Here is a 20,175-nt window from a genome sequence, read left to right on the forward strand (position 1 = left end):
TAACCTATCCTATCTTGATGTGAACACACATTCAGTCTTTTTTTTGTTAACATGTATGAATACAAAGCCAACAAAAAACAAAGTTAAAAACCAGAGAGACCCTTAAAGTGATAGAAATGTGGAAAGTGTGGAACCACTTACAGGTAGAAATGGAGTCTGCGAGCCCAACTGCTCATCATGCCTTTGATAGCTGTTAAAGAGACGCTGGGGTCAGCATTCACTCAGCTTTAACATCACCATCACCCAGAGTTCTTAGCTAACTTTGTGTCAGCATGGAGTCTGTGCAGCTGTTTACAAAGGAGCTGAAGTTGTGTTTGCAGTATGATGCAGTTTTTCCTGTCCTGCTGAAAATGCTATTGTCCCTTGGTTTCATAATAAAAGTAATGTTCATGTCTCTCTGTTCAAATACTCCACCATTTTCCTCTTCCTGAACACAAACTGAAATCAGCTAACTGAAGTGCAAGTACGCAGGAAGAAACGAGGATGCCCCCCCCCCCCCCCCCCCCAATTTCTAACCATCAGATGTGCAGGTGGTTGAAGAATCTTTGTTACACAAGTAAAGACAGAGCTGTAGCCTTAATTGCTGGAATTTGTTCCAGTCAAGATGTTATATTACTGTTTCTCTAAAATATGTAATGTGATTATAGGAACACGTTACTTTGGAGCGTGCTACACCAAACACTGAAGGTGGCTGAATCATGTGCTTGTTGTAACATATCTGCTGAAATGTATGCTCATCTCTACCATATTTCTGTGGTATTTGCTTTTTATATACTTTATATTTTTCTGCTAAAGACTGCTGCAGCCACTGTTGATGTGGCTGCTCAGTGGAAGTGTGTGGGCAAGTAACATTACCAGCACATAGCCAAAGCCACTGTCAACACTCTCAGTATGTTTTAGCTACTCTAGGGTGTACATAAAGCAGAGTTTCCAAATGTTGTATATCATCTACTAACCCAGAAAATGAAATAAAGCCTCTGTTAATGTTAACTCCACTGTTATTAGAGCGCTGCAGTGATGAGAGGCGGTAAGACACTGTTAATTATATTGCATGGATTTGTGTTTTCTTTTATTTTGTGGGACAACAAACAATATGTGCAGCATTTGGAAATCATTTAAACTAAAACTTGGGCCTGTTGAGAGGCCAATTGGCATGCGCTTCATAAGGGCTACAGCGACGTGTTGGAAATCTTACTTCTCACATATGCAGAAGTGAAAGTCTCTCACTTTTATCTAGGTTAGAAGTATAACGTCTACAGATTAACCGTAGGGTCTCTGATTGACCAGTCAAAATAGCTTCACACAGAAAAACAGTTCATCACAAAAATTAAAAAAATTAAAAAAAATCTGATACTCACTGAAGTTGTACTGAATTTTATCATTGATTATTTCTTGTTTTTTCTTTTCTTTTCCCTTTTTGACATTTACATGTATGTTGCTCTACGATGTACATATCTGGCTTTGATGCACAGATTTATGCACACCGTCTTAGTTACCCAAAAGACCTCATTAATCGTATTTATTAGAGTTTGAAAATGATGTCATTTTTATGTATTGAAAAAATGACCAGTGATACAGTTGTCCCAATTTATACAATTTATACCTTCACAGTACAGTTGCACTAGTTTCTCTTCTCCCTGTCCTATGAGTGCTCTTTCTCAAACAGACATAGGTGAAATGAAATCTTTTTAGTTGCATTTATTGCAAATTGATTTGTTACCATGCCAGTGAAAGTTTCCCATGAGTTTATGTTAAACTCAAGATAATAAGATTTAAAAAGTCAGAAGGGGAAGCTTCTTCTTTTCTCAATCACTTCTGTCATCCAAAGATTCCTGACACATGATGCCATAACCACAGAACAAAACAGAATTTAATTGAATTTACTAGCGAACTGTCAAATTACCTTATATAATTTTTGGACTCAGAATTGGAATAATATTCAGTCAAATTATTAGATGTCTTTATTTCCTAGTCCAGTTGTCGTCAACTACATTTGTCCAAGAGACAGAATTTTCTCAGCAGGCACTGTGAGGGGCCAGATGCTGTTTTAAAATAAAATGAATATTGTATCCTAGGTAATATATTATTATTTGATTATACTAACTTTCCTCCTAGGTTTATGTTAGCCTTCGTCAATGTTAAAAGACTCGCATTACTTATACCGCAGAAACCCACCAGAGGGCGACTGCAATATTTTAGGCTTCATATTTATGAGGCTGTCAAGCACATGCAGTGTTGTAGTTTATGGAGGACACTGGCAGGAGAAAGGCCTTCTGAATGTATGTCAAGCATGAAAAATGGCACTCTTGAAGGGCCTTAATAGAAAGTTGATGCAGAAAACTGCAGATTTAATGAAGACTGGTCTAGTGAACATGTATACATGGTGTTAGTGTTCACATTACAGCTATAGCATACGTATAAGACCGTCTCATCCACTCAGAAGTTGAAAAAGGAAAAAAATTATTTGCATGTTTGCAGTATTTATGAAAAGCTGTTATATTTCCGGTATTTATCTTCGATGTTACTTTGACTTGTTTCCACAAAGTGACTTCCATAAAGTGCTTTATGGAAATGATTAGGGTAGATAATTTGCAGATTTTGCATTAATATTTAAAGGTAGTTTTAGTTTCATTGACCAATAACTTTCATCATAGTTTTTGTCAACATCCTTTGTCAACAATAACTAAATAAATGCTGAAAAAAAAATTCTAATTGAGATCGAATCAGAACTAAGTTGTGTAAAAAGGAGGGAAACAGTTTAACAAAAATAAAAATAGACTTAAACTAAAATAATATATTTGCCTAAGTTGTGATTTAAACCAAATGATCATTTAATCCAGTTTTGTTATGCTAGTTTATATGTTTATATGTACTTTGTCAAGACATACAAAGATAACTACTGTGAAACGTTAGGACAAACCTTCTCATTTAAGGTTTTTTCTTTATTTTGATGACTGTTTACATTGTAGATTCTCACTGAAGGCATCGAAACTATGAACGAGTACATGTAGTAAACAAAAAAGTGTGAAATAACTCAAAACATGTTTTATATTTTAGATTGTTCGATAGCGACCCTTTGCTTTGATTACTGCTTTGCACACTCTTGCTCTTGGCATTCTCTCAATAAGCTTTGTGAGCTTGTCCCCTGAAATGGTTTTTCAACAGTCTTTAAGGAGTTCCCAGAGAGGCTGAGCGCTTGTTGGCCCTTTTGCCTTCACTCTATGGTCCATCTCATCCCAAACCATCTCGATTGGCTTTAGGTCAGGTGACTGTGGAGGCACTCCATCATCCTTCGTGGTCACATAGCCCTTACACAGCCTGAAGGTGTTACATGATGTTACAATCTTTGAATTGGCCCCTTGATAGTCCAGCAACTAGTGATTACCCATGTAATTGAAGGTGTATATGCAGTCCAAATTTTTCACACAGCAATGGATTCAGAAGGAGTCCAGCTCTGGTACCCCAGTTGGCCTGTGGAGCGTGTTTTATTTTAATTTATATATTATGCCTCTATGTGTTAGCACTGTGACAGACTAGGGACCTGTCCAAAGTGTAAACTGCCCCTCGCCCTATTACAGCTTGGATAGGCTTTACTATTCGGGGCCCTCAAAGCGCTTTACAATTCCACTATTCATTCACACACTGGTGGAGGCAGCTACAGTTGTAGCCACAGCTGCCCTGGGGCAGACTGACAGAAGCGAGGCTGCTATACCGCGCCATCAGCCCCTCTGGCCATCACCAGTAGGCGGTAGGTGAAGTGTCTTGCCCAAGGACACAACAACCGAGACTGTCTGAGTCGGGGCTCGAACCGGCAACCTTCCAGTTACAAGACGAACTGCCAACTCTTTGAGCCAAGATCTGAATGTTTTCAGCACTTCGTTAAATCTGTGCCATTAAGGCAGTTATAAAAACTAAAGGGTATGTGTATATATGTATATGTGAACAAATACAATCTCAGGTGAAAGTACAGTTTTTTGTCACTAATACATGTTTACCCTTTTCTTGTTTCCCTTGTCATGTTTTGGAGCCTCTCACATCTACTATTTTCCATGAAAGAATTAATAATCCTTATTTTGTCCCTACCTGTGATGATCATTTTCACCAGAAGATGGCATTAGTAGACTAGTGTGAGGTCCAGATCAACCAAATGGGCTTTAGATCCCTTAATACATCATTCCTTTGCTTTGTGCTTATAAATATATGTATATGTAATATGTGTGTATATTACCTTGAACTATTTTCCACTTTGTCCTATAAAAAGAATTAAGCTGTTAGTTTTAGGTGGCGAATAAGAGAGTATGACTGTGGAGTTGCTAGTGGACAAATGAAAAATTACTTCTGCAAATTGAAGAAATAAAATGTCGTCATGGATGAGCTCATCTAATAAATCGTGAATGAAGCTGTTACTGATAGCAGTTATGGTCCTTTAAGATTTATTCTACACAGTTAAGAGGTTTTTCTTTTCCAAGTATAGACAACTTTTCTTTGTCATGAGAATGAACAAGCATCATTTACATGATTGTGTGCACACTAATAATTATTTAATCAAAGCAGCTGGAGGCTAATGTTTAAAGCACTCAAAAGCTTGAAGGTTGCATTCAAGAGATGCTCAAGGAAATGTGACCCGTGAATCAGTTCTATTAAAGAAAAGTATCTTTATTTAATGAATGGGGTGATCTTATCACCTAGCTGGTGCCTTATCCCACTTTATGCTTAAGGACAGTCCATTAACTATTTACACCTGCTGTGCTGAATTGTTCGCATTTGCTCAAGTGCACAGAAAGTCCAAGGAGGCCTCCATTCAGCATTCCTTCTGCAGAAAGAGCTGTCTTAAAAATCAGCAGTCTGTGCATAAGGCCAGTGTCCTCATTATTTTCTGACTACCTAGAGAAGCTGATGATCTGTCATATTACTTTACCTCAGACTAATTACGTCAATCAGGCGTCCAAGCAGAATGAGATATTATGACAACTTAAGGTTGTTTTTTTTTTTTAAATGAAAAGTGATTGTTGTCTGATGACAATAGTTGCTCTATAAACTTGTCTTGTACCATCCTATAGCACACAGTCTATCAAGTTGATATCCTGCAGCTTTCTCAGCTGTCAGTAGAAGAGGTCTGAGTCCTAATGATCCTCCTCGAATGTGTGCGAGGGGGAATTGTTGGCAACTGAGTGTCGGTACTCTGACAAGTAAAGAGTGAAAAAGGGCAAGAGTTAGAGCCTGGCAGGTGTACAGAGGACCCTTTTGATACACTGATCATAACCAATATGAGTCCGACAGGTTTGAGTTGTGGAGTCTGGGTATTACTGCAAGCCCCCCACACCTGGTTTCTGCTTGTCCGGAGTTTTGCGGGTTAAACATGAACAATGCTTATAGCAAAGACTCACAAACTTCATATATGCTTGTCACATGCCGTACTACATCACCACAATCACGGTAGTACAAACTGTACTTTAGTAAAGTTACATTAGAGTCTTGAGCTCATAGAGTGATGATTGGCTGTTTTTGGCTCATGGCAGTAGTTCAGACTCCCTGAAACGGCATTGCTTCTTGATTAATTCAAAAAGGGGAAGGAACAGCATTATCATTACTTGATCATTCTCCTCACATTTGTTTTCTAGTTCCAGGGAAAATATTCCAGCTGGAGGCCATTACTCTACAGGTCTTTGCTGATTTGTGAAGTAGGCTTTACCTTTGTTGGGTCTGGAAATACAACACCCTCTTCCTGTGAAACACTGTAAAGCAACACAACCATGAGCATTTAAATTCAACAAAAAATTAACTATCTTTTTAAAATGGTATTCTGATTGCATGACTAAAAATTTCAATCATGGTTATAGGCTTATAAATAATACGATATTTAAAATAATAACATTGTGCTAGTGTTGAAATAGGTACTCTTTTACTAAATAATGGCTTTCATTAAGAAGCAAATCTAGTAAAACACGTATTAAAAAACCCTATTTAAAAATATTTTGAGACTTTGCTGGAGGGCTAATATTATCTGCTTGTGGGTCAAACACTAAAAAGGATGAATGATGTATGTTCTCGTGGGATTTGAGTTTATCCCTGTGACATCACCGTCTTGCAAAGCCTTCCTATGAAAAGTCAATAAGTTTAATTATTAAAGTGGAATGCTAATGGTCCACTAATACCATAAAAATAGATTATCCAGTTATGTGTGGCAGAGTTTTGATTGGGTTAAAAATGACTTCACCTCTACCATCAGCAGTATTTTGTCAGAGAAAAAAAAGCACTGTGCAAATTAAGTAAGTCACATTATGATGATTCTGATGTTTCATGTGGTTAAAAATGCAGAACTGTAAACTATGTATAATGAAGTACGATGAAAGGCAAAGAAGTTTAGTTAAATGTTCTTAAATAAAGACAATATTTGACCTATTACAGCCAGGACTTGGGATGTAGTACCCTTTTAATACAGAGAAAATGAATAATCATGTTCAGCCTGATTATTTTAAAAAGAAATGTCACCACAAATTAGACAAAAATGCAAAAATCATTTTCATTAGCTGCGCATTTAATGTATAACAACAGTACAAAGTGAATCTTTTGCTTGCAAAATAGGAGTGTTTTTTATGTACAGTATTTATACAGTAATATATAGTTTAAAAAAACATTACAGCTTAAACATCTGACAGTTTATTGCACAACACATTTATAAATTATCATCATCAAACCACACATGAAACTGATGAATTCTGTCATATTTCAACATTTAACAGGAAATGTACTTATTATTTATCGTAGTTCATCTTGTTCTTGTAGATAACATGATTCAAGGTCTTGTGGGGGATAAATGAACTCCATTGGTACGGAAATGTTAAGAAGATAGCAGTAATACTTCCAGAGACTTTATAAGAAGCCTCAAGCATAAAAAGGCATTTGTTTCCTCATTGTAAATTGGTGAAACAACCAATCAGAACTAAAACTGTGAAGTAGTCGTGATGTCGCAGATTTTTTTTTCTTTTTTTTTTCTTTTTTTTTTACAGTTATGCTGAAGTTTAGATAATTATTTTAAAGTTTAGATATGGCACTATAACTACAGGAGCAGGGGGGGACAACGAGCAATCAGGTAAAGTGTACACTGGAATGCAAAATAAAACTGGAATAAAACGTGAATTCTACGTTAAAGCACGAAAACAGTAAGGATATAAAGCGTCACTAGTGCTGTGAAGCAACAAACAGACTTTACAAGAACCCACTGCTGGACCAGTCACATATACCGTTAATCATATATCCACTCTGTTTAAGAAATATAAGAGCACCTGCTTTACACTGAGCTGAATCCCGATCCAGATCGCCTGTTTTGAAGGTGAAAAAATCAGACTTCAGCTTTTAACCTGCATTTAGTTTCCACATTATGCTCAAAGTGGATTCATTTGGTAAATCAAAAAAGCATCAAGGCCTTTATCTAATCTAGTTTGACCAGATTACTTGACAGGAGCTGCAGGTGTTCTTGGTATCTTGTACACCGTGTGCATTTCAAGTATCACGCTAAATGTAAACAATGACTGATGAGACTGGAAGGGTGGGTGCTATTGGCCAGGTTAGGCTAATCTGATCCACTTTCAGGCTTATAGCATCATTAATCATGCTTTCTACTGCAGTTCAATTTGGTCCCCACTTATCTCTGAATGGCTGAATTACTGGTCTATTGATCATCACTGTAAAAAAAAATGTCCTATCTCAAATGGGATCTTTTCCGTACAATGGCATGTATTATTAATAGCTTCTACAGGAGCGTTTAATATGAATGAAACATGAGATATATTATATTTGGCACGAAGAGCCAGGGATTGGGTCTGAAAATATCTACACATATTTCAAATTGGAAAGTAATGATGTCTTGGTGTTGGATTATTAAACAGCCAGACCCTAAACCTATAAGCGACAAATCTGTTGTATACTTCTTTCAAAACCCAGTAGTTCAGACAATCATCATTAAATGAAAAAAAATATATGATGTTTTATGATGTCACATATGATGGAAATCCTCAAGCAGCAAAATAAAAAGTAATTTTGCTGAAATCCTAAGTGTTCTCTCTCTTAAGCCTTTAAAAACCCAGAAAAAAGACTTGGTGCAAGATGCACATCTCTGCTCCGAATGGCAACAAATGGCGATGTCACTCCAAGTTTGTGATATGTAGTGCGAATAAGTGTCCTTCATGTTTGACATATAAAAAGAACTTTGAGTCTTGTCCCATTAAATTGGCTCCTGTCTTTGAGCTCCTCCAGTGGCTTTTCAAGTTGAGTCATTCTTTATTAAGTGGTGTTCTCTTCAGAGCCATGCCACACACACACTTAGTATAACCACCGACTACAAAGGCAAACCATTACCCAGCGGACAAGAATTGGCGGAAAATTCAGCAGCCGTGATGGCCTAAATCCTCCTTCTCTCTCCCTCTATAGTAGTGTTTTAGAAGTTGGATGTTTGCCTTTTGGAATTTCTTCTGAAAAATGACATTGGATTCAAAAGTCTTGCTTTGGGACGTTCTGCTGTTTGATGTGTGCTGTGGTTTGCGTATGTACATTTGTACCCGTGTATTTATCCACGTGTAACTGTCAGTTTGTATACAGTAGGTCCATTAAAACTGCAGTCTCTCTGTGCACAACAGTTTGTGTGTATGTGTGATTTAATATATCCGCACATGCATACCAGAAGTCGGTTGATTTCCACATCTGAGAGGCATATGTGTTTATAATTCCCCTGTTATGGTATATTTTGGTGTCTGTGTATCATGTGTGCATACAGAATGTGTTTATGTGTGTATATGGAAGTATTTAGGATCGTGTGTGTTTCTCAGCTCTCTGTGGACAAAGCTGAGATGATCTGCTCCACTTTATACGCCAGCTTCTGCTTTTGGGCCTGTTCATCCTGCTCCAGTGCCTCAATGATCTAAAACACACAGAGATATAGGCCATAAGGACACAAAGCATGTCACCGGTCAGCTGTAGTAAATTAGCACGCACGCGTTATGTCATGGGGTCAGATTTTGTTTTAGATTTTATTTAATTTTTGTTTATGATTGTGTTGTTTCCGTCTTTGTTCTGAATGCATTACTTATGTTTGACCGCGGACTCAACGCTAATAAGTTTCACTCAATCCTTGTTACCTTACTATGTATATATAGTTTGTCGCATAAATTAGTTTTGCACTTTTAGCTGACAACAGAAGCAATTTGAAGACACACTTCGTGTTCCTGGAAATTGTTAGCGGCATTCTCAGTAATTCTTTTATTGGTTAATTGAAAATCACCCAGCATATTATCACAAAATGAATTCATTAAATTCGACACAGTCTGTTTTGTTTTTTGCCCGTTTGATTTCTGCAATCAGCCATGACCTTTACGAGGGCTCAAAATTAAAACCGTGTTTTGGTAAGTTGTTAGCAAACAGTTGCCTGTCCGCACACCCAGCATTCACAGAACAAGACTGGCGTGTATTAAGAGATGTATTTGTGTCCAGCTGACAAATTTAACTCCAGTAATTACTCTACTTTTGTCTCCATTTTTGAGGGAATTATCTGCCCCTTTAGCTGCTAAAATAAATGACAATAAAAGAAAGTATTGGCTAAAAGAAGTCAGATTCCTAAAATCAAACAATGGCAGGAGAGACGTTAAAGTGTCCCAAACTGCAGAAAATTGAAGAGTTGGCTTATAACTCTCTGGAAGTTCAATGCAATGGAATCAAGACACTGCTATTTATAAATAAATAAATGATTAATTATGGCTGCTTTGACTTCCAAAATTGATAACTTCAATTGGTAATACTGCAAAAACATGTGGTGCACATTACTGGTTTAAAGTGTATTGACTGGGCCTCACCTCTTGGCTGTATTTGCTGACATATGCGTAGATCTCATGGAGGGCACTGAGCACATTGAACTCACTGGAGTGAAGGCGAGCCTGTTCAGCCAGATAGGCATTCATATCCTGATCACTGATGGCAGGCAGGCGGTTGATGTCAGCATAGTACCTGAGAGGAGACGCACGCACACACACACACACACACACACGCACTGTCAGTGTGGAGGGCACAGTGATGCATACCATAGCTTTTCTTCTCACATGGAATCGGTCTGTTTTGAAAAGAATATGCTTCGACACGGGAACCTGTAAATCAGAGGTGTTGCACCATAGAAAACAAGGAAAGCGTTACTCATGCGTTTAGTCATGTAGTAATGCAGACAATGTATTCAAAAATAAACGAACACGCTTTTTATTTCCATATGCAGATACACAAACTGAGCCTCAGCAAGAGCCTTAGGAAGATTATGTTCATCATTAAAGGTTTCAACAAAAACCCATCTGGACTCATAACTCTGAGCAATCGCATGTGTATATAAAGAATGCCCTGCCTTGCTGCATGCATCGAAGAAGTTTAATTTTACATGCAGTGCACAACTCATTTCATTGTTTCTACATATTTTTATTGCAACTACTGAATTAAAAAATGTCGGCGAATGATGAAGACCTGACCTTGATCTTTTACTAATATGATAATTAACAAATGAGTGAGATTATTATTATTACTTAAAGAACAATTATTTCATTTAAAGACGGATTTTTTGTCATGCTCGTAAAGGCACCATTGAAGATCTAGCTAGACTTTCTAATGGGTCCCTAGAGTTGCATTAACAAAGGTTGCAACACTATTGCTTTATATGGCAAAGGTGTAAAAGATATGGAACTGTGGTGTGATAAAACTTACAGAGTCATGAAAGGCGCTCTGTGTATGTGAGAGTAAATTAATAAATGTGGTGGTTCTGACAAAACATAGTATTGCTGATGAAACCAATGGCAACCAACGTTCTGGTGAGGAGCTGGATGTCTGTCAATGCTCCCAAGTTAGCGCCTGATCAATACAGGATAGTGATAAAGATATTGATGATTTAAAAATCCAATATTCCAATACATCACAGTTTTAGAGTGGCCGACAAGTGGACAAAGAATGCAATGTCAACATTCTTAACATGGTTGAAGGGTGTTTCTTCCATATCTTATTTACTTTTTAAAATTCACACTGATAAATTCCAGTTTATAATATGCAGCATCTTACCTGAAAACATTTAGGCCTAAAAGCTGCCTATAAATATACTTATCTACCGTATACAAAACATAATTTTAACATAATTATAAAAAAGCCTGCACATACACACCTTTCTACCCAGCTTTTGTAATGTGGTATGTCCTTGGCGTAGAGTAGTTTGGTGGAGGGAGAGTCTTTTCCCAGACGATGTTCGGATGTTGAGCAAGAGTCCATGAAGGTTTGGGCCACCACAGACAAACAGGCGTCTGTGATGCTACTTTTATGGATGTCAAACACAAACTGGGGATTCTTGATCACATTTACCCAGAAGCGGAGGGGAAGGCTGGGGGGGGGGGAGAATCAAATGAGCACTTTTCAGAGAAAACTGATAACACTGCTGGCTTCATTAATCTGTTAAAGTGACTGCATTTTGTCATCCAGAAGTATGTCACTTTTACGTTCCTAATGGCTTCATTCAGACATACCAATGGTAGCCACACAGAATGGAGAAAAAGCAAGTGCTTCTTAAAGCTCCGTGTGCTTATCCATTAATGTGACTGCATGCATTCAGACTGGTCTTCTGTTAAAAGTGATTAAGAGTAAATATTACTAGCTCACACCTAGAAAGCCTGTCATCACAGCTTTTACTGAAAAGTGACCTGGGTACTAATTTAGCGTTGCAGCCGCCCCATTCAGATGCTGTCAAATTAATGGAGGAAAGTGAATGAGAGCGGCTATTGAGAATAGCGGCTATACAGAAACGTAAAAAATATATATATTTTAGGCTGTGCAAGGCTATTTTGCAAAAGGAAATCATGAAATGTCCTTTTAATCATCCTTTTAGTGACTTTTTCTTTTCAAAACATGGAGATTAGAAGACTACTGAAAGATAATTTGGAATTACAGATTGTTCCCAGAAATAGGAGTTGCTTCCTTGAGAGCCATTGACCCATACAAGATAAAACCAGATGACCTACAAAATTTAACAACTCTATACTTTACTATACAATCAAAACAATACTATACAATTCTAAAAAACAAAACAGAAAAAAAATATTTGATAAGATAATCTTAACAGTTGTGTAAGACTGTGGCTAGAACATGAAAATATATTACGATTGTTACAGAAAGCTATTTCTGTAACAAGCTAAAAGTGCTGCTGAAAAGTTTCTTTTCTTAGGCTGTAAGTAGACAACAGCACTATGAGAAATCAAAAATCTTTCTCACCAGTTGCTCTTCCATGTGTGGCGGACGTCCATGTCATGGATGCCATGTCTGTCAGCCTGCTCATCCAGGAAGTCAAACATGTATTTAATTGCGAGAGGCAGAGCAGTGCCTCGACACACAGTGCTGAACAGGGTCTCAAATAAATCGTCCACAAACTTCTGCAGCGTTCCCTGAAAAGTAACAGAATGGAGATTTGCTCTGTTTTTTGTGAATATTTTGTTTGTTGTTTTTACAAATGATGACGTTTCCTACCACAGACATCTACATTAAGTTAATTAGTTAATTTCTCTAGGAATGGATGTGTCACTTTTCCTGTGGTGCAAAGGACTTTGAGTGGTCATGAAAACTTCAAAATCACCAAATAAAGGCCTCCGAGTACAAATGTTTTCTCCATGTTTGTTTTTTTCTATTCACCGTTACCACAGTTTGCAGCATGTGTTATGTGGTACCTTTGTTGCTAGTAGCCGTGTCAGGTAAATCTCAGACACCATCTTGCTGCCTCGCTCGCCCTCTTTCTGGTCCCCGTGGTCATGGTTCTTGACTAAGTGCCAAACTTTGACACCACTCTCCAGGTCAGGGGTCAGCATAGGCACACGGGAGTGGGGGCTGTCAGGGCTGGTGGGGGTGGAACGGAACGATACATCCACACCTAGATGGTTAAAGAATAGATGATAAAGAAAAATGCACAATTCCTAAAATATTTCAGTTTGTAAATGTACATTATATATCTGATAATCACTCTATTAGACTGGAGCACAAACAAAGAGAACGTCACATTGATTTCTCAGGTCTAAATAAGTGGTTGACAGTCTTCGTTGTAATCTGGAAGTGAGCAGGTGGGCTGTGTGTGTTTTGACTGTATAATCAGGTGCTGTCATTATTTCATCGGTCGTCATAGTAATGATGCAGACATACACTCATTCATTAAAGAGATGGTTTCTATGGTTCTCGCTTTCTGCCACTAAGTGTTTTGTGTTTTCAGCTTTTCGACTTACAGCGTGGCATCGCTTGAAGTTCTTGTGTTTTTAAAAGGAATATATTAAACCCAACGACAAACATTTATGTAAAGTGCATGATTTTATTGACGTTAAGATCAGGTCAGCTTGTGTTATACCTACTGTATAGAAACGTGAAGTGAAAAGACAGTTCCATGTCAGCTTATATATAAAACCTAATAAACAACATACTTGATTTGCTTTTGTAAATGCAGAATATTTCTTGAATATTTTTTCTAGACTATCATGCTTCCTTTATTTAACATGCCTTCTAACAGTGTCAACTAATGTGCTTTACAGCAGATTGATAAGTGACAGAAACAGATGGTGCATCACTACTGTGAGGTGGATGAATATTAAGTATTTGAATTTCCTAAGCAGTACTAACCATATCTGCTGATACTGCGTGGGAAGCTGGCTGAAGAAGGAATGTTGAAAGAGGACATCTGTTTGGGCACCAAGGCCACCACACAGCGATCAGATACCTGAAAAACAAAGGTAGAGCCTTGTGAATTTTTTGCTAGCAGCTGTTGGTCAAAAGTAATCATGGCAGGAATTCCAAATATTTTTTGAGCTTCAAACCAAGAGCCAAGGATTTTCAGAATTATGACGGAAAGGTTTTGAATGTCCTCTGTGGGCTTTGTAAATTTATAAAAGACAGGCTTTTAGTTCAACTGCAGTCTCCTGTAAAAATCCACTATCATCAGATAGATGAAAATAAAAGGCAGCACAGCATCTACTGGAACAGCTTTATATTACTGTACCAAATATAAATTGCAGGAGAACTCAACACACTGCAGATGCTACAAACACCCAAATAAAGAAATACTCTGCAAGTAGCCCAAACAATGACCAAACTAAAAAATTGATGGATTCAGCAAAGACATGCATTGTGTTGTAAACCAAAGTAATTCCAACCATGATGTTTCTGCAGCCCCAGGAAACACTTTTACCGTTGCTACACTGTGCCTTTCTATATCATATATTTGGAGGTGTAGTATTTGCAGCCCTTTCTGTATTTGTAGTTGAGTTCAGGTCCTTTCTTATTTAAGTAGGTGATGATCATAACTAAATGCATGAAAGGTTTTTTCTAAACTCTCACATCAATACTTAACTCAACATTGCCCTCCAGTGATGCTCATGGTAACTTAGCTTAATCTTTTGCAGCATGTAAGTAAAGTGAAATATTTATGTAATAGACTGCTAAATGTTTTCACATAACAATACAGGCACTTTTTTCTAGTGTCGGTCCTAGATCCTGTCTGTGGAACAGCACTGGGGAAATGCTGAATATTGTAGCTCTGCTCTATGAGCTATGATGAAGACCGGTTATCCGCAGTATGAGAGAAATTCCACATTCAGACTTAGCTTTGCACTATTCTGCAAAAGCTGCATTATAGCGAATACCAAATTCAGCTTAGCGACAAAACATGCATTTCCTAGCTAGTCGAAAGATTAAAAATGAAAGAGCTAAATTGTTTATCTCCTCTAGAGATAAGACAGAATGCATTCTCTCCTCTCAAAACATACTTTTAGTGCAGAAAATGTGGCTTTTCTTTGTCTTTACTGGTCTCTGTGTTTTTAGAAAAGTATGTTTTCTCTGTGCATGGTACAGTTGGCCCAAAGCTGACAGTGTAGATGAACATTTGACTGACAAAGGAACAGGATGACTCATCTGAGGTTAGTGACCTGTGTAGTCGCATTTATGAGCTGGGAAGGGAAAAAAAGTGTTGTAAAGAGACGGGCACACAAGTGCATGTTTGGTTGACTAAGTGTGTTTGTGACCACGAGGTTGGAAAAAAATGTAGGCAGTGATGAGGTGAGTGAGATGAATGTAAATGAGTAATACTTTGCCCTTCATCAACAATATCTAGTGAGCAACTGAGTAATCCGTCTGAAAAATTCAGACTTTCCAGGTATAAAATTGCAATCGTTTTTTACAAGCTTTGAGGTAATTAGAGCTGAAGTAAAGCGTCAGTCGACAGACGTTAATTTTAAAAATGTTTGAGTCACTAAAATGTCAAACATTTCCGCCGTCTTTTTTCACATGTGAGGGTTTTTTTTTTGCTTTTGCTTTTATTGCACTTAGTATTGGTTCAGGCTGGATATAAAGTCAATCTCCAAACCCAATATCCCAACAAATAAGCTGATAACAGTTGATCTCAGTGACAGCCGACACCAGCTGATTGCTCGAATGATACCCGGCTACTCATCCATTATTTTATAAGGTAGGATTTTTTTTGTTGCTATCCTTCTGTAAGCTGCTTTACAACCCACCCCACCCCACATCCTTCTATTCATGCAGCATTTGCCAAAATCATTGTAATATATGTTGACATGATATGCATTGATGCTTTTTTATGTTTTCTTACTGCTTCTCTCCCTGTCCCAGGCTTGTATGCTTTGGGGAACACTAGGACATACACATGCCTCACTCTGTATTATAAACCAAGCTGCCTCCCACTTTGGTGGTCTGCTTAAGCTGCAAAAATTCCCATCTATCTCTGTGCTAAATTGCTGACCCTCTTCCCCTTTACCAATCCATATATTTACACATCACTTAACTTTGGAGAGTGGAGTCTGAACGCCAAAGTCTAACTATATTCTGCTGTTGTAATAAGTCATTCATTTCAGATGTGGGTTATCTGATTGGAATCCGTTTTATATACTCTACCGTTGGTCGGAGAAACAAGCAAGTTTTAGCATATCACCTTGATTATAAGACACTGTAATGGGCGCAAATAACTGAATTATTCATAAACTCAAAAATCAGTTTTTACTTGTAGTCGTGGTATGATTGTTATTAACAGACCTGGTAGTGCATGAGGGTGTTGAGTCTCTTCCAGTCGCTCTCTATCTTTGTTGTGATGTCCTCATCCTGCAGAACCACACGAGCTGTTCTGCCCTGCCGCCACTCTGTAGGAAAATACAATCAATAATAAATGTGTGACATATGGCACTTTGAGGAATGTTGGTATCCCAAGTTTTTGACAGTTACATATTGTCAAATGTCGATCATTTGTCTGCCCCTTGGCGCTGCAGTTGAGGTCATGTTATCCTTTCGCACTATATTTTATTCTTTGAAACTCTGCAAGTTGTCAAGTGTAGCAACCAAAGTGTCACCAAGACAGCTTCCTGTGCATTTCTACTTGACAATTAAAGTGATTGTGATTCTGTGAACAAAATAAAAATGACAGTGTCTTCACAGAGCTTTAAGCTGCCCAAAGCAACAAAGAGAAACTGATCCTCTCCAAATCCCTAGCCTGGAAAAGCCCCTTAGGGTATAACACTACAAGCCCAAAGCACGATCAGCCACTACCTACAAGTTATCTTATTTACTGCCTTTGAAGGTGCATGTCAGTTGGATTTGTGCCGAGTCATTCGGTATTGGATGACATGTTGTGGGCGTAAGCCTAGGTGTAGGTGCACTGTCAGAACGGTTTAACGTCAGTGTTAGAGTGTTGTTCTGATTAGGGCTGTAAACAGGTAAGGGGGGGTGGGGGGGGAGTCTTGACGAAACTGATGTGGAGCCCTTTCTAGATGTCATATTTGGTATTTGGTATATTGTCATTTGGCACGCTCGATTTCTGCTCTGTTTTCCCCAGCTGTCATTATTCCACATGTGATGTGCCACAGAAATAGTGCAATCTTAGTTTTGCCCCAAAATATATAACACAATTACTGTACTGAAATTATTCCTTCACAATGGGATTGCACTCTGTGCAGCCTCACCTAGATCCATGTCTGTAGCCCGTGGCCGCTGTGAGTACGGCATGTTCTTGTACACTGCATCCAGGATCTTCTCCTTTACCTGGGTAATGGTGTCACAGTTGAGCACCTTGACAGGGATTTCTGGGCTGTTCTCATTGTCGGGGTTCACACAGCTCAGCGTCTGGAGATCCAGGATAGAGAGAAGGGGGAAGAAAAGGAAGGAGGCAGAGAGAAATGTGTTGATTGATACGGAAGTCCTTTCATTACCTGCTCTTCACCAAACTGTCCTGGTGGAGAGCATCTTGGCCAGAAATGTAATTTCACACCTCCAGGATGTGCTTGTGCAGCTCTGGCAGGGGCATTAAACAAGTAATGAGACACAGACTCTCAGAATCTCCGACATGGCGATCAGAGAGGTGTCATCCTGTCGCTGGCTGGCTCTGCCATGCAGCTAAAGCCTGAGGGGGAACCTATTCTGATGGGGCGCTGGAGGAACCCAGCTGGCTTCATTTCAAAAGAAATGTAAAAGAAAGAGACATGTTGCATTATCCAGGTAGTCTTACCTCGTGAATAGGGCTGGGTGATATATCGAGTTTTTTTTAAAATATCGATATATTTTCATACGAGATATAAGATGTGACAATATCGTTTATATCGATATAGTCTATGTTACGTTATAATTATACTCGTGGAGCCGCAGGTTTGCCTCTCTTTCGTCCACTTTTGTCTCTACGCAACGTTACTCGGCCTCGCCTCTCCTTCACTGAACACAACTCCCCCTCCCCCATAGCTTCACCTGCAGGCAATGACAAGATGAAAGCGGAAAATCTCCGTTAGCGAGTTACCGCGGATCGTCCCGTGCGTGGGGCTGGACGGCGTCAACGTGTTAGCGAGCTAACCACGCTAACGAGCTAACCGCGCTAACGACATGCAGCCCGGAGGAGCTGCACGGCCTAAAATCCTTTCATTTTCTCAAAACTCGACAGTGCGCCTTATGTATGAATTCTGGTTGTGCTTACTGACCGCGAACCGATTTTATGTGGTACACAGCGCTCATCAATCTGTCCAAAAATGTTTTAATATGACTTTGCTAAGCTACGGAGCTGCACTGCTTGATGGATTGTCGGAGGATTACGGCTACCGGGGAGGAGCCTCGCGGAGTGATACGTACTGTGCTTCAACGTAATATTACCGTACTGTGTGTGTATAAGGACCACAAATGGCACCTGTTCAGAGACGTGGTGCAGCAGTGAAATCTGTCTCTTTGTTATTATGCTCAGCGTCTATTAGTTTACATTTTGACTGCACAATTGTGAGCTTTTTGTTATGCACAAAAACAACATTGTTTTCTTTTATTTATGGACCATGATTATTTAATAAATGCTGATAATTTATTTTTAAGTAATTTCTTCATGTACATCTACGCTGTATGTAAATAAAAGTGCCCGTGTGACATCTGGGACACAGTGTGACTAAGAACTCTCTTTTTGTTCTTAACTTATGGCTTTTTAAAAAAAAAAATCGAGATATATATCTTATATCGCCATCCAGCTAAAAAATATCGAGATATGAATTTTGGGTCATATCGCCCAGCCCTACTCGTGAATGTACTGGTTTAGCACATGACGGTTAAGCTTATATAGACTCAGTCTAATATTTGTAATTGTAAAGGTAGCTAATATAATACTTTTTTTTCACTAATTTGGGTGAACGATGTCCAGTGGAAACAGTATTTGATTAAAAAGGATATTTGTTGTATGGGGTTTTGAGGCAAGTGTGTGAACCGCTTTAAAAATGGAATTTCGAAAATGTTTTGTCGAATTTTAAGCTTAACGAAATGGGCATCTGGCTATGCAAGAATGTTTATTTCATTTTATCAAAGGTATGCAAACATTCAAAGCAATCATCAAATTATAACCACAGCCTTGGCATATTCAACATTTCTGGGGATCTGTCAAGGCACTTTGCCAAGAGATGTGCAAAAATTAAAGCAGACAAAAGGTAGAGAGTTTTTTGTTTCTCTCTCTCTATCCATGTCTTTGTGACTCACCAGCGTCTTGTATTCAATCTGCTGGCGGATGAGTTTGTCTTCACTCAGGGAATAGCGTGCCTCTCCTGTGATGGAGTCTATGGGTCCTTTCTCCATTTGCTGTTTGATGGCACAGAACAGCATGAAGAGAGGCTCGCCAGCACACTCCTTTGTTTTGGAAAAGAACCCAGGGATTAGGTTGAAAGGTGGGAGAAAGGAAAAGAAGACATAATAAAAGTACCGTAGTGAAGGGAAGGATGGAAATCAGTATTCATCAGCAGAGGTGATGAGACTGAGTAACTGGAGCATGACACATCAAACATAATAAAATTGAGCTTTTATACAAAGCTGGAGACATGTTTGACCTCGCAGGTAACCATTATCCTTCCAGGGTGTTGTTAGAACACATCGATATTAGGCATTTAAAATCACAGCCGCAACACAAACATGCACAGCAGTCTATTTCAGAATCAATGCAAATAACTTTAAGCGAAACCATAGTAGCTCTCACCATCTTAGCAGTGAGATGTGAGAAGGATTTCGTTTTACCTTGAGAAATTTGTGGAGCAAGAAAGCAAACCAGTTTGTCAGCATCTTCTCTGCCACTGACTCTGTTCTGTAAGACAAAGAGAGAGTGTACTCATTTATTAGCAAAGGCACCCCTCTGAGAGCTGGAGTGGTCTGATTATTCTTTATAATTTAAGACGTAGACGAGCCTGGCATTGTTGAAACCAAAGAAAAATTTAACAAGGAGAGTTCTGATGATATAGCCGCTTGATCTCGAAGGATTCCAGCAGACTTTGGGTTAAGTGCTGCTAGTGCCCAGCATTTTTGGGTCATGACATAATTGCTTAGAGACAGGTTTGAAGGCCACTTTGAGTCACTCTGTTTCTTCCTTGCAGTGTCTGCACTTAGCTACTTTATATGAGTCCACATGGGTAAAAAATTTATGATTTACTGTCATATATTCTAACTAAATATGTAAAAAAAAATATTTCTGTGGCAATTTTTAAATCCGATCCAAGGCCTACAGCATTTTAGCTACAAATTCCGTGTCCTAAACCTGTCGCACTTTTCTTTTGTTCTTACCCAGATTTCAATCTTAACCTGCACTGAATCAACTGTTGACGGCGTCCCATTAAACTTTAGAGTGCTTCCGCAAGA

The 20,175-nt window shown here is 38.6% G+C and overlaps 1 protein-coding gene across 1 annotated transcript in view; it reads right to left on the reverse strand.

Moving 5' to 3' along the window:
* Window positions 1–6,504: 6,504 nt before the first annotated feature.
* Window positions 6,505–20,175, reverse strand: part of LOC113022072 (plexin-A2-like) — an 87,255-nt gene continuing 73,584 nt past the window's right edge. Inside the window, exons 23-32 of the mRNA XM_026167080.1 lie at window positions 19,561–19,627; window positions 19,033–19,179; window positions 17,004–17,163; window positions 16,084–16,187; window positions 13,660–13,756; window positions 12,726–12,925; window positions 12,277–12,446; window positions 11,180–11,392; window positions 9,846–9,996; window positions 6,505–8,917 (exon numbers count right to left, since the gene is read on the reverse strand). Coding sequence (XP_026022865.1) covers window positions 8,822–8,917; window positions 9,846–9,996; window positions 11,180–11,392; window positions 12,277–12,446; window positions 12,726–12,925; window positions 13,660–13,756; window positions 16,084–16,187; window positions 17,004–17,163; window positions 19,033–19,179; window positions 19,561–19,627 — 1,405 coding nt within the window. The 3' untranslated portion in view covers window positions 6,505–8,821. The remainder of the gene's footprint in view (window positions 8,918–9,845; window positions 9,997–11,179; window positions 11,393–12,276; window positions 12,447–12,725; window positions 12,926–13,659; window positions 13,757–16,083; window positions 16,188–17,003; window positions 17,164–19,032; window positions 19,180–19,560; window positions 19,628–20,175) is intronic.

This window comes from Astatotilapia calliptera, chromosome 5 (assembly GCF_900246225.1).
Source record: "Astatotilapia calliptera chromosome 5, fAstCal1.2, whole genome shotgun sequence".
In the NCBI taxonomy this organism is placed as follows: Eukaryota; Metazoa; Chordata; class Actinopteri; order Cichliformes; family Cichlidae; genus Astatotilapia; species Astatotilapia calliptera.